Source organism: Pelophylax lessonae, assembly GCF_965119305.1.
Source record: "Pelophylax lessonae genome assembly, chromosome: 5".
Lineage (NCBI taxonomy): Eukaryota > Metazoa > Chordata > Amphibia > Anura > Ranidae > Pelophylax > Pelophylax lessonae.
In genome coordinates this window covers 113,166,138-113,179,555 of record NC_138772.1, presented here as the reverse complement: position 1 = coordinate 113,179,555, position 13,418 = coordinate 113,166,138, and the positions used below count along the sequence as shown (strand labels likewise).

The 13,418-nt window shown below is 46.1% G+C and overlaps 1 protein-coding gene across 1 annotated transcript in view; it reads left to right on the top strand.

Annotated features, from left to right (window-relative positions):
- The window catches only part of NUB1 (negative regulator of ubiquitin like proteins 1), a 113,284-nt gene that overhangs the window by 14,079 nt on the left and 85,787 nt on the right, over positions 1–13,418 (top strand). The window contains exons 4-5 of the mRNA XM_082257521.1: positions 7,048–7,106; positions 11,242–11,312. Of these exons, the coding sequence (XP_082113647.1) occupies positions 7,048–7,106; positions 11,242–11,312 (130 nt within the window). The remainder of the gene's footprint in view (positions 1–7,047; positions 7,107–11,241; positions 11,313–13,418) is intronic.

Genomic DNA, 13,418 nt, shown 5'->3' with positions numbered 1-13,418 from the left:
TAACCAGATACGGAGACTTGCAGGACAAAGCCGCCAGCTCCGACACTCTGCGAGCCGAAGTGATCGCAACCAAAAAGGCGACCTTTTTGGACAACATAGACAACGAGATCTCCCTGATCTGTTCAAAAGAAGCACGTTGTAACACAGTTAAAACGAGATTCAAGTCCCAAGGGGGCAGAGGATCCCTCCTAGGAGGAACCAGATGCCGCACTCCCTGAACAAAAGTGCCAACCAAGGAGTTGGAAGCCACGGGACGTTGAAACAGAACGGCCAGCGCAGACACCTGACCCTTTATCGTAGCCAGCGCCAAACGCTGATCGACACCTGTTTGAAGGAAGGACAGCACTCGGGAAACCCAGTACGTGCGGGGTGAAAACCCCCTGGACTCACACCAGGCAAAATAGGCTTTCCAAGTACGGTAGTAAACCTTCCCCGAGGAAGACTTCCTCGCGTTGATCAAGGTATGAACGACCTCCGGGGAGAGACCCTGCTCCTTTAGGACCTCGGTCTCAACAGCCAGGCCGTCAAAGCCAGCGACTGTAAAGCAGGATGGTATATCGGTCCTTGAGACAGGAGATCGTCTCGAAGAGGCAGACGCCACGGGGCGTCGACCGCCAGATTCACGAGGTCTGCGTACCAGGACCGGCGAGGCCAGTCCGGTGCCACAAGAATCACCGTGCTGCGTTCCGAGTGTAACCTGCGAAGGAACCTGGACAGCAACTGAATCGGTGGAAACGCGTACATCAGCTTGTACTGATGCCACGGGGCCACTAACGCGTCCGACGCGTCTGCCCGAGGGTCGCGCGTCCTTGCCACGAACCTTCTCACCTTGTTGTTGAGACGAGACGGGAACAGGTCCACATCTGGAAGACCCCACTTCGCGCACAACATCTGGAAGACAGCCGGGTGGAGAGACCATTCCCCCTGATCCAGGGTCTGGCGACTCAGATAGTCCGCCTGCCAGTTCTCCACCCCCGGAATGTGCACCGCCGAATGTGCATGAGCCTCGGCCCAAGTCAGAATGTCGGCCACTTCTCGAGCCGCTCGGGCACTCCTGGTGCCCCCTTGGTGGTTGATATAGGCCACCGCCGTGGCATTGCCCGTCTGCACCCGAACCGGGCAGCCCTGCAGCCGGTCCGTCCAGCGATGAAGACAGAGATTTATCGCACGCAATTCCAGAATGTTGATCGGAAGGGAGGACTCCCCCTCCGACCAAGTTCCCTGGGCGGACAGAACGCCCAGAACACCACCCCAGCCCGACAGGCTGGCATCCGTGGTGATCACCGTCCACGAGATAGGACGAAACGACTTGCCCCCGGACACCATCGGGGACTGGAGCCACCACAGAAGGTCTCTTCTGGCGCGATGACTCAACGAGATTTGAAGATCCAGAGATTGAGGTCGCCCGTCCCACATGGACAGGATCTCCGCTTGGAGACCCCGCGTGTGAAACTGGGCGAAGGGAATCGCCTCGAAAGCCGAGACCATCAATCCCAGACATCTCATGCACGTCCGCAGAGACGAGAGCGAAACGTCCCTGAGGGACCTGACTTCCTCCTGAAGAGTTCTGATTTTGTCTTCCGGCAGGAAGACCTTCGCCTGCACCGAGTCCAGGATCATTCCCAGGTAGGGAAGGCGAACCGACGGACTCAGTGTCGACTTTGGAAAATTTATCGTCCAACCAAACTCCTGCAGAGTTTGCATCGTGACAGACAGGTCCTTCTCCAGACCCTGTCTGGTCGCAGACCGAACCAGAATGTCGTCCAGATACCCCAGGACAGAAATGCCCTGGGCTCTCAATAAGGCCAGAACCGGTGCAAGCACCTTGGTGAAAACCCGCGGAGCCGAGGCGAGACCAAAAGGCAACGCCACGAACTGGTAGTGATCCTCCGCAATGGCGAATCGAAGGTATCGCTGGTGACCCTCGAAAATGGGGATGTGAAGATACGCATCCTTCAAATCGATGGAAGCCACGAATTCCCCCGGAACCAGGGCAGCCACCACCGACCGCAGGGATTCCATGCGGAACTTGCGAACCCGCACAGAGCGGTTCAGAGCCTGCAAGTCCAGAATTGGACGAACCTTGCCCTCCTTCCTGGGCACGGTGAACAGATTGGAATAAAATCTGCTCTCCGGCCGAGAGAGAAACTCGATCTTGCAACCAGATCGAACCATCTCCTGAACCCATCTGGCCCGCACGCGGGCCAACCAGGGTTGAAGAAAACCGAGCAAGCGTCCCCCCACCCCAAAACTGGGTGAGGGCACCCCTTCAGGCCGCACTGTTATGGGCTGCGGATCCGGACTGACCGGACTTCTGTTTCCCAAACCAGGGCTTCTTTTGAGAGCCTTGACCTTTGAACGGTTTGCCCTTGTAGTGCGACCGAAAGGCACGAAAGGACCCCTGAGGGGGCCGAAAATTACCATGCTTCTTCCCAGAAGCCCCCTTAGCCTTGGGGAAGTGGGGCAAGAGAGTGCTCTTACCTCCGGTGATCCCCTTAATCAACACATCCAAGGACTCCCCAAAAAGGCGAGACCCATCATAAGGCAGATTGGCTAAGGTCTTACGTGAAGATTGGTCCACCGACCAACATTTCAACCAAACCAGGCGGCGAGACAACACCGCCACGCTGTGCACACGTGCAGCCAACGGGACTAAGTCCAAGTCCGCATCACACAGATACATGACACCCTGGTGGATTTGATCCACCATATCCAGGGTCGCCGGCGAGGCCGAATCGGCTACTAGGACGCGCCTAAGCATCTGCGCCCAACTTGCGACAGCCTGGGCCGCCATGAGAGAGGCAAACAGAGCTTTAAGCATAGAACCCGTAACAGAGTATGACGGGCAAGAGACACCAATCTCCTATCCATGGCGTCACGGAACACTGGGGAATCCTCTGCAGGAATCGCAGTGGATTTGTTTAAAACCGCAATTGCGTGATCCACCGGGGGTGGCACACACCACCGTTCATCAGTGGAAGGCAAGAAAGGATAACGCAGCTTGAACCTACTTGGCACAGCAAAAGGTTTGCGTAGATTGCGCCATTGTTCCTTAACAGCGCGCTGAAAATCATCATTGCAGGGAAAAACCTGCGGCGTCCTGCGTTTTCTCTGCGTCCCATAAGCCGCCAAGGCAGCTGGGGGACACACTTCATCCTGCAAACGCAGCGTTTGTTTTATGGAAGCAATCAAGTCATCCATGATTGCAAGCTCTTCAGGCGAGCCAGGGGGAGAATTATCAACCCCTTCAACTTCAGCCTCCACCTCGGACCCCACTAGATCCAGGGAGGAGCGGGACCCCGATAAGGAGACCCCCGCCATAACAGCCCCATCACCTTCACCCTCAGAATCAGAGGAAAGAGAAACCCTGGGTCTCTTAGTAGATTGAGCAGCCACCAGCATCTGCACCTGAGCAGCAAGGCCAGCCACAATAGTGGCTAAATCCCCCCCTGGGGGGGAAACAGCGGTCCCCTGGCTATCCACCAAAGCGGTAGGAAATTTGCCCTCCTGAGAATCCATTGCCCCAATATCAAATGCCGGATAATAAAGGGTTAACTGCCCCTTTAACAAGCGCGGCGAGCGCAGCCCACCGCACCACACACAAGCACAATGAGACCCCCACAGGGACAATAAAACTGACACAGGCAATGGATAAGAAGGATATAACCTGAGGAGACCCTCGCCGCTGCTGCTGCCTCGATCGGTGTACTCAGGAGAAGAGGAAGTGATGCGACCAGGGCGCTCTATGAAAGCCTTGGGAAGCTACAAGAAAATGGCCGCCATGCATGTAGAACATGCGGCCGGAGCGAGTGTAGGCAAAATGGCGCCGTTTGGCGCCGAAACCGCCGCTCCACAGTACAGTAATGCACACATTTTAGCCATATATAAAAAAACATGGTAGATCGCCGCAGCGATCACTGTATAGTGCCCAAACATGCCACAAAACATGCCCCACAGCACACAGCTTCTCACACTGACAAAGCTGACACACATAGTGTCACACAGCTCCCCCCCCTTGCAGCCCACAGCATGCAGCCGAGTGATAGGGAGACAAACAGTGAGAGCAGAGGCAGGTTACACAGTCCCAGACTGACACCCCCCCCAGACAGACAGGTCCCCACATAGATACACTTACCTCACAATGGCGTGGAGGACCCGCACAGGCGAACAAGCCGCTGCACATGAGGCAGGGAGAGTCGCATACAAGACGCACAAAATGAGGGTTAAGAAACCGCACAGCGTCCAGTGAGGTAGCCACCTCACCAATCATCCCTGCACCGAACAGGGATGGGTCGTTCACTGTGCCAGGAGCGTTACCTGGCTGAACGCTCAATGGCAGGCTGGGAAGCCACTGACCCACGACCTGCGACCAGGGGGATCAGCCCGAGACCCAGCCCGCATGATCCTCTTCATCAGAAGAACTAACTAATGCTGACAAAAAGAACAGCTAAGCAAAGGTAGAGAGAAAATTCAAACAAAAAATCAAAAAAGAAGAAAGAGTCTGGGGCACAAAGCCCCAGCACAGAGAGAGCCAGCCACTCCTGACAAGCTAGACATTGAAACTGAGATATGGTTGCAGGAAGTAGGAGGGTATTGACTGAGGGGACCACCCCTTGAGGGTGGGATATGTTAAAAGCTTTAATGTTAACATATTCTGTTGCCTAGCTACTCCTTCGGAGCAAAGTCTAATACCCCATTGTGACGAATATGAAGAGGCGGCGACTGTCGGAGGACGTAAGAGAAAAATTATTTTCTTGAGCAGAAAATAGTGATAGTATTTCACATGAAGTGCTAAATGAGGTGCTCAAATGGTTAAAATTGTGATCCAAAAAAGTTCATGCAGGAAAGTGGATGGTATTGATTGAAAATCAGGTGCTCAAGTGAACAAGGATGGCAATCTTTGCCTCTTACCAGATGCAGGTGGGTCACACAGACCCCAAACGCTTATGATCCCTTTATCCTTTGGTGGATCAAACCATAGGAGCAACTACTCTCAAGCTTCAATATTGGTAAAATTATTCCACAGAATATATAATGCTCCTTCTCCTCGGTCCTCCATTAATTATCTTACGTGGATGTACTGTAAATAAAGCACATATGCAGGGAGACAGATAAGAAGCCAAAAATAGTGTAATATTGTATGTTCATTTATAAAGTTTACAACTGGTTAAAAAGTGGCTGCTTACTATTAGATGTGCCCACCTGGCACAGGGCATTTTTTTAACCAGTTGTAAACTTTATAAATAAACATACAGTATTAGTTACACTATTTTTGGCTTCTTATCTGTCTCCCTGCATATGGGCTTTATTTACATCCACGTAAGATAATTAATGGAGGACCGAGGAGAAGGAGCATTATATATTCTGTGGAATAATTTTACCAATATTGAAGTGGAAAGGAGGTGCTCCTATGGTTTGATCCACCAAAGGATAAAGGGATCATAAGCGTTTGGGGTCTGTGTGACCCACCTGCATCTGGTAAGAGGCAAAGATTGCCATCATTGTTCACTGGAGCACCTGATATTCAATCAATACCATCCACTTTCCTGCATGAACTTTTTTGGATCACAATTTTAACCATTTGAGCACCTCATTTAGCACTTCATGTGAAATACTATCACCTTGAAAATTTCCTTGCAATAATTTATTTATGTCACACATGTTTTTTATATTGTATTTTGATAAGTGATCACTAGCATTTTATTTTCTATTTATTGCACTTTCAGCACCTTATATCACAATTTTTTTGGCACAAATATATCCTGTGGCACCAGCACTTTATATAAAATCTTGTATGATGGTATATATGATTATTGGTTGCAAGTTTTAACCAACATATTTTCTACCACTGATTTAGTTTCACTTTGCTGGCTAAGCTCCACCACCTGGAGCTGGAAATAAAGAGTGCTCCTGTTGACCACTAAAGCAGTCTTGATGTACAGTGGAACGTTAATTGGTGAAGCTGAGCCATAAAGTCAGGGTAATTCATACCCCCGTAAGGCTTTCCATTCATGGGTCAAATTTTGAAAGAATTTTCTTTCGAAAATCTGAAATTTTGTGCGTTTTGTGATTCAAAATTCGACCAACCAAGCCTTCAATTTTACCTCATAGTGCTACACAAAATCATTTTCGTGGCTGGGAATGTTCTTTTCTTATTTTCTTGCACTCATGCGCATTTCTTTTTCGATTATATTTTTTGCACAGTTCTCCCATCATTGATTAGAAGATCGTTCGTTTATTCAAAAAAATTCCAAAATGCCCAATCACTCAAATTTGATGACTGCATGAAAATTGGCCATTACTGCGGCCCATCAATGGTGCCAAATTTGAACGAAAGTTCTTAGAGAAAATTTATATTGAAATCTGACCAAAGTATGGCCAGCCTAAGAAAGTGAGACTAAAGCCTCGTACACACGCACCGATTGTTGGCCGACCGATCGGCCGACTTTTGTCCAGTGTTGTTTGTTGGTTGAAATGTGCTCTAGACTGCACACGAATTTTCTTGGCCAACAACAACCAACTTCAGAAGTGATGTCATGTGCTGGTTTACTTTCCGTGTGTTTTTTCTTCTCTGAGCATAGCATGCCCAGTCTTGCTCATCTGATTTTTGTCTGCCGAAATCTGTACTGACTGACGAACAATCGGCCGTTCTGTTGACGGCCAACAAAAATTTTATAGCATGCACACCAGATTTTGTTCGGCCGAAAAGTCGCAGTCGGTTGTCGGAAGCATCATACTAACAAGCCGACAATCAGCCGATCGGACGTTGGCCGAAAATTTACGTGTTTACGGCCAACAATCGGTGCGTGTGTACGGGGCTTAAATCAGAAAGAAGTACCTACAAGGCAGAAGAGCTGAAACTTCATGGGTCAGTAAAGGGAGCAGCTGTAGAGGTAGGTGTGCCTCTCTGGAAGTTATATGCAGGTATGTGAAGGGCACCTGCTTTCTAGGTTTGCTTGATGTGCATAAATTGTCTACTGTAACAAAATGAAAATGTTCACATAAAATTGAGTAAGGACCTAATCTTGGGATCATATTTTTTTTAAGGGATCAAAAAACTACATTGAAACCTGCCTGACTGTAACAGGGAAGGAGCTGATGTGTCAGTAAGTAGAGTTTTTAGATCTTTAGACATTTATATTTTCTAGTATGTTATAGTCATTCGTATCTCATGTCAAGCTACAAAAAAATGTATTATTACTTCTATAGTTTAAAGTATTTTATTTTCCTCCTAAAGGTCCCTCTTGCCCACAGACTAGCAATGGAAAGTACAGGACTCAGATGGTACATTGATCCAGGTGGCACAACTGTAGCACACGTCAGCTTTGTTTCTTTGCTTCTTTATAGGTGTCCTGGTATTGTAATGCTCATAGAGTAGTCAGCTGGAGAGACTTTACTGCTTTTCTTATAGGTCTGTCTATGTACTGATGTACATTGCGGCCCATTGAAGTCTGTGTAACTGACTGACGTATGTGCAGTACTTTTCACAGCTGGCTACCAAGTAGAGAGGAGTGGAAAGTCTTGCACATTTCTGCCATCTGTAGCAATCAAACCTCCGTGTTCTGTACCTTTTTATTCATAATGTGGTGGGGAAGGAATGAAAAAATATTTTCAGTTTTTGAATGTTATTTCCTGCCACAGGAGAATCACAAGTTAACAACAGAAAGAGCTAATCCATACCTCTGTGTTACATGCTGTGCCTCATACCTCTCTTTTTCACACAGTGCCCATACCTCTGTGTTACATGCTGTGCCTCATACCTCTCTTTTACACACAGTGCCCATACCTCTGTGTTACATGCTGTGCCTCATACCTCTCTTTTACACACAGTGCCCATACCTCTGTGTTACATGCTGTGCCTCATACCTCTCTTTTACACACAGTGCCTGATACATATTTTATTGTGTAAACATTCTAAAATAATTTATTAAAGTGGAACTTTAATTAAAAAGGGAAGTTCCCTTTATGTCCTCCTCCCCCCTTCCTCTCCCATATTTGGCATGTCATTTTTTTACTTGAGGTGGGGGGAAGCAGGTACCTAATTTTGACTCCACTCTCCTTCACCCCTGCCTTCCCGTAGTCTTCTGGGACACTACTTGTATTGCCTTATGTCTCTCAAATAATCACACTACCCCATGCCAATCATGTATTAGCACTTCCTCTTCTCTCTCTACTATGGATGAGCTTAGACGTGTTCAGATATTTTTTATTATACAGGATTTATATAGCGCAAACAGTTTGCACAGCACTTTACAAAATGAAGGCAGACATTACAGTTACAATGCAATTTGGTACAAGAGGAATCGGAGGGCCCAGCTCATTAGATGTTACAATCTAATGGCGCTTTTCCACTGCATGGAACCGTACCGGTTTGGCACGCTTTTGTGCTTTTCCACTGCGGTACCGCATGGTATAGGGTCGGAACGGTTCGGTACGGTACGGTATAGGTTTGCTTTTCCACTGCATGGAACCGAACGGTACGGTACGGTACGGCTCTGAAAAAACAGTACCTACTCGATTGTGGTTCCTACAGGTACCAAACTGGTACCATATCCCACAATCCTTTGCATGCAGTCACTACTAGCCACTGATTGGTCAGAGAATCACACCCACCCCGTTGTTATCCCACCCACTTAACTTTAGTACTACTTTAGTGGAAAAGCAAACCTATACCGTACCGTACCGAACCGTTCCGACACTATACCATGCGGTACCAGCAGTGGAAAAGCAAACCGGGCCAAGCAGGGCCGAGTAGAGCCGAGCTAGTACTAGCCGGTACTTGCAGTGGAAAAGTGCCATAAGAGGGAGGGTCAGTTGATACAAAAGAGATGAGCTGATGGAGAAAGTAAAAAAACAGTCTATTAGTTAGAAGCTGGATAGGCTTCTTTAAAGAGAATGGTTTTCAGGGATCGTCTAAAGATGGATAGATTAGGAGACAGTTGGGCAGATTGGGGTAGGGAGTTCCAAAGGATGGGTTAAGCTCTTAAGAAATCCTGGGGGCGAGCATGGGAGGAGGTGACAAGGTAGATAGAGAGCAGGAGGCCTTGGGAGGACCAAAGAGAGCGGCTACGGTAAATATTTTGAGATCAGGCTAGTGATGTAGCTGGGGCAGAGTTATGGATGGCTTTCTAAGTTATTGTTAGTACTTTTATTTTTCTATTCGTTGGGTGAGCATAAGCCAGTGGAGGGATTGGCAGAGAGGAGTGGAGGACAATAAACGGTTGGTAAGGTGGATGGGTCTTGCAGCAAGTGCAGCAGATACTAGTCCGAACCCGTCTAAGCTATTCCACCAGCAAACTGTCACTGTACAACAATCCTAGCCACCATGAGGCATTTCCTGACTTGAAACCCTCGTAGTTCGCAGTGAGGAGCTTCCTGGTGGTATAACTAGGGTAGGGTCAGAATAGTATCTGAGCATGTCTGAGCTCATCCATGCCCTCTATTATTCACACTGCCTTATGTCATTCTAATACTCGCACTGCCTCAAGGCTCTTTTTCTTGCGCGTTGTAGGACTCACAGGCTACAGCTGAGCCTGCCAATCAGAAAGGGATGACTATCCTCCCTTCTTTTTTCTGTATAGAACAGATAAAGAGTGATGTAGCTGTGTGCTGCTCTCCTGGGTAGCAGGCTGGAGGGGAGCTAATTATCATAGGATATCATTTCTACCTGCCAATTACTTTATACAGACGACAGTTCTGATTACAAGCTCAGATCACTCCACTTAGTTCTACAAAAATGTTATAGTTCAGAACATGGAAACACATGTACAGACTTCTTGGGATACACAAAACTGTTTTGAATATTCCCATTCAAGGAACAATCCAGGGTACATATACACACAGGTATATAATTGTATGTGAGTTTTTTTATTTTGTGTCTTGTGTATATCATTTAGCCTACAATTAACAAAAATGATCAGAAAGAACATTTGTAGATTAGGCTACAGATGCCACTTCCTACAATACAGACTTGGGGACAATTAGTGATACAGATTAGTAATTGAGGGTTATAAAGCATTTTGGTTTATTTGTTACAATCTGTGTCCCATTGGGGAGATTTCCCTTCACTTCCTGTCCTATAGCCAAACATGAAGTGAAAATAAATCCCTGCAAATTAAAGGAATTCCTTGGGGACCCCCAGGTCACCAGAACTGGTGTCCCCATTGGAATATTTCCCTTCTATTACTTCACTGGGGACAACCCAAAATTTGGGATTTTATTTTATTTTCACTTTCAGTGATAATGGTAAACACGACTGTGATGGTGTTCACCGTCACTGGAAGTGAGGGACAGATACTTGGGGGACGCTGAGATAATGGTTTGGATGGCTTCAGATGGGAGAGTGATATTTGTCAACGGTGTCTCTCAAGAAATGTGGAGATTTGATCCCATTTTGCACTGTGAGACATGTGGCCTGTTGCCATGGAGTTTGTGACACCTACATGTGTATCCCATGTGTTTCAATGTAGATAGACAGACTGTCATTTGCAGTCTTGTCCTATTGTCTATCGCTTGAGCTGAGGGTGGATTGTGTTAAGTCTGCCTGTCCCAATGTTAAATGTTAATGGCCTCACATTGTTGTGTCCAGATGGCCAGATAATTAGTTCAGGTTTATTCTGTTTCTGTATAAAATTTCATCTGCATAGGAAAATGTAATCAGGCAACCCCAAACCTGTGTGTAGTAATCTGATCAGGAGGGGGATGTGCTCATGTGTGTATAAATTGAGTGTGAAACTGTTCAATAAAGGAGAAGGTTCCAAAACTTGTATGAGGTAAGTTGTTGGCTAGCTTTGTATGAGGGCGGCTAGGATTTGATATCTATGTTCATGACTGCGAGGAAGCCGTATACTGATGGAAGACCACAAGTACAGTGTGGGTCGGTGGTTCCGTTACAAGGACAAATCTACCTAATGGGGGCACAGACAGCAATAAAAACTGACAGGTGTTCTATTCCACCTCCACTCTGTCCAAAACTAAAATTACATTAAAAATGCACATGCTTAAAAATCACATTAAAAAAAAACAAGAAGTTGCAGTACATAATTGCACCTGAGGTTGGATCAAAGTCGCATCACACTAGCGTGAACCAAGCCTTGAAAAAGAAAACGAATGCAGCCACCACATCTAAGCAATGTATTATATTTTTGGTTTTGAGTTTAATAGTTCAATGCTTTAAGAAAGTAGACTTCATTAAATTATTGATTGTTGGTGGTCTGATCTTATTTTTTTCACCTGTCACAGAATAGCACAAACATATGGATTACAAGAAAGCTGCATAAAAATGATTTCTAACAAGAAACAGCTTGAAACTGGTAAGTGTAACTATTAATATTCTGGACTTACATGCTTAAATAATTAAACATAATTTACTCTCTAATTACAGATCTTATAATTGTTCTTAAAAATAAAAATACTTCTGTACTTTACCCATCAGATTTTCCGAACAATTTTATTCACAGTGTTTTCAGATGGCTTTACAATCTCGTAGTAAAGAGGTTCAAGTAACTGTCAGAGTACATCTCATGCGTAGAAAACAGAAACCAATATCAAAAAACGATAACTGTTCATTACGGAGACTTGAAGGTCTACAAACTAAACTTTAAAATGCGAAGCTAGTAATGGTGGTACATAGAATATTACTTGGATTAAATTTCTTGCTAATGACATGTATGACTAACAAAAAAAATGTGTAAAAGTGTGAGATATAATATTTGGGTAATAACTGAGGCAAAAAAGTATTGTAGGAGGGTGAGAGGGTAGACTGGTAGAGTCTCATTCCCTGCAGGGTTGTATCTGTAGTGGTGGGGAGGGCTTGATATCTAAATTGCAGTAGATTTCAGGTTGTCACACTAGGGCCAATAGGATCCTCCTCCTTGACTGATCCGGCTTTGTAAAAAAAAAAAAAAGAAAAAGGTGGGGGGAGAACCATAAGGCATATAAGACGTAGAGGGGGAGGGAAAGGTTAGCTTCGGTTCTCTGGGGGGGCTTCCCCCCTCGTGTGTTTACTCAGCTCCTTTCACCTGCCAATTGTCTGGGTTTAAGATGAGTAGGTCATACTTTAGTTCAGGGTTTCTCTACCAGGGTTCCTCCTGAGGTTGCTAGGGGGTCCTTGAGAAATGGGTGATTTCTGCCCCTCAGATAAGGTACCAATGACACCATTGTTCCTTTTAGCTATCTGTAATGGGGTAATTCTTCCCAATGATGACAAGAGTAAGGAGCATTCTTCCCACTGACTGTCACACTAATGTGTCATGAGTTGTAGATTTTTAGCAGGGATTCCCCGAGACCAGAATTTTTTTTTCAAGGGTTCCTCTGTACTGAAAAGTTGAGAAAGGCTGGAGGGTCGGGCATGGATAAAGAGAGCTGTAAGCGGCTTTTAGAAAGGCTCTGAATGTTGTGTATTTGGACAGAGTGTCATGAGGGGCATCTTTCTTACGTGTCTTGAGTGCTGGTTATCCCAGTTGTTAGGGATGGGTCGCCTATCAATCGACGATAGGTATAGCCAGCGGGCCCATATTGCAGTGAACTTGGATGGTGAATCTTTTTCTGTGTGGATGAGTTCCTCCATCTCTACAACTTTATTCACACAAGTGAACCATTCCTGGATGGAAGGTAGATGGGCAGAGCTCCAGTGGACAGGTATGCACATCTTGGCTGCAATCGCCATATGCATTGCGAGAGATTTGAAGTAGGCTTTGGATGAAAGTGAGGTGTGGTGTAGTAGGTATTGTGCTGGGAAATAGTCAAGGGTATAGGTCGTTACATGGGATATGACTGAGTGTACTTCAGACCAGAATGTTTGAAGCATCGGGCATTCCCACCAGATGTGTATCAGCGTGCCAACTTACCCATCAGATTTTAAAAGGTTATGTGTAACCCTACGTTCCATCATGTTCTCTTTCATGTCTGAATTGCCAAACCACCAGGGGGTTAGGTTAGCCAAACCTGCAGATTTAGGGAGATTTCACACACCCAAGGCTGTTTCCTCACTCATGGACTTCCCTTTATCCAAGTCTGTAAACTCCCTCATCAGAGTAAAGAAAATCAACATTCCAAATTCTGGTATAAATACCTAAAACTAGCATTTATAGTATTTTTCCCATAACCCTGTGCTCACACTGTCTTGGACTGATAAAAAGAAGTTGTGTGAAAAAATTGGGCTGTATTGATTTGCTTATAAACAAAAAATAGTGCAGCGTTGGCAATGAAAATACAAAAATAAATTGCATATATAGAAAAATGGAAGCAAAGAGTCCCAACGTGAAGATGATGTGATCATGCACGTATGATATAAACTGTGCTCCACTCTGTGTGTCTGACACTCAGCCACACTATCTTCTCACCTCAAAGGTAGCCCCTGTGTTACCACTACCAGACGGGGTAACAAGGCACAAGACTCTCACAGATAGCAAAGGGAC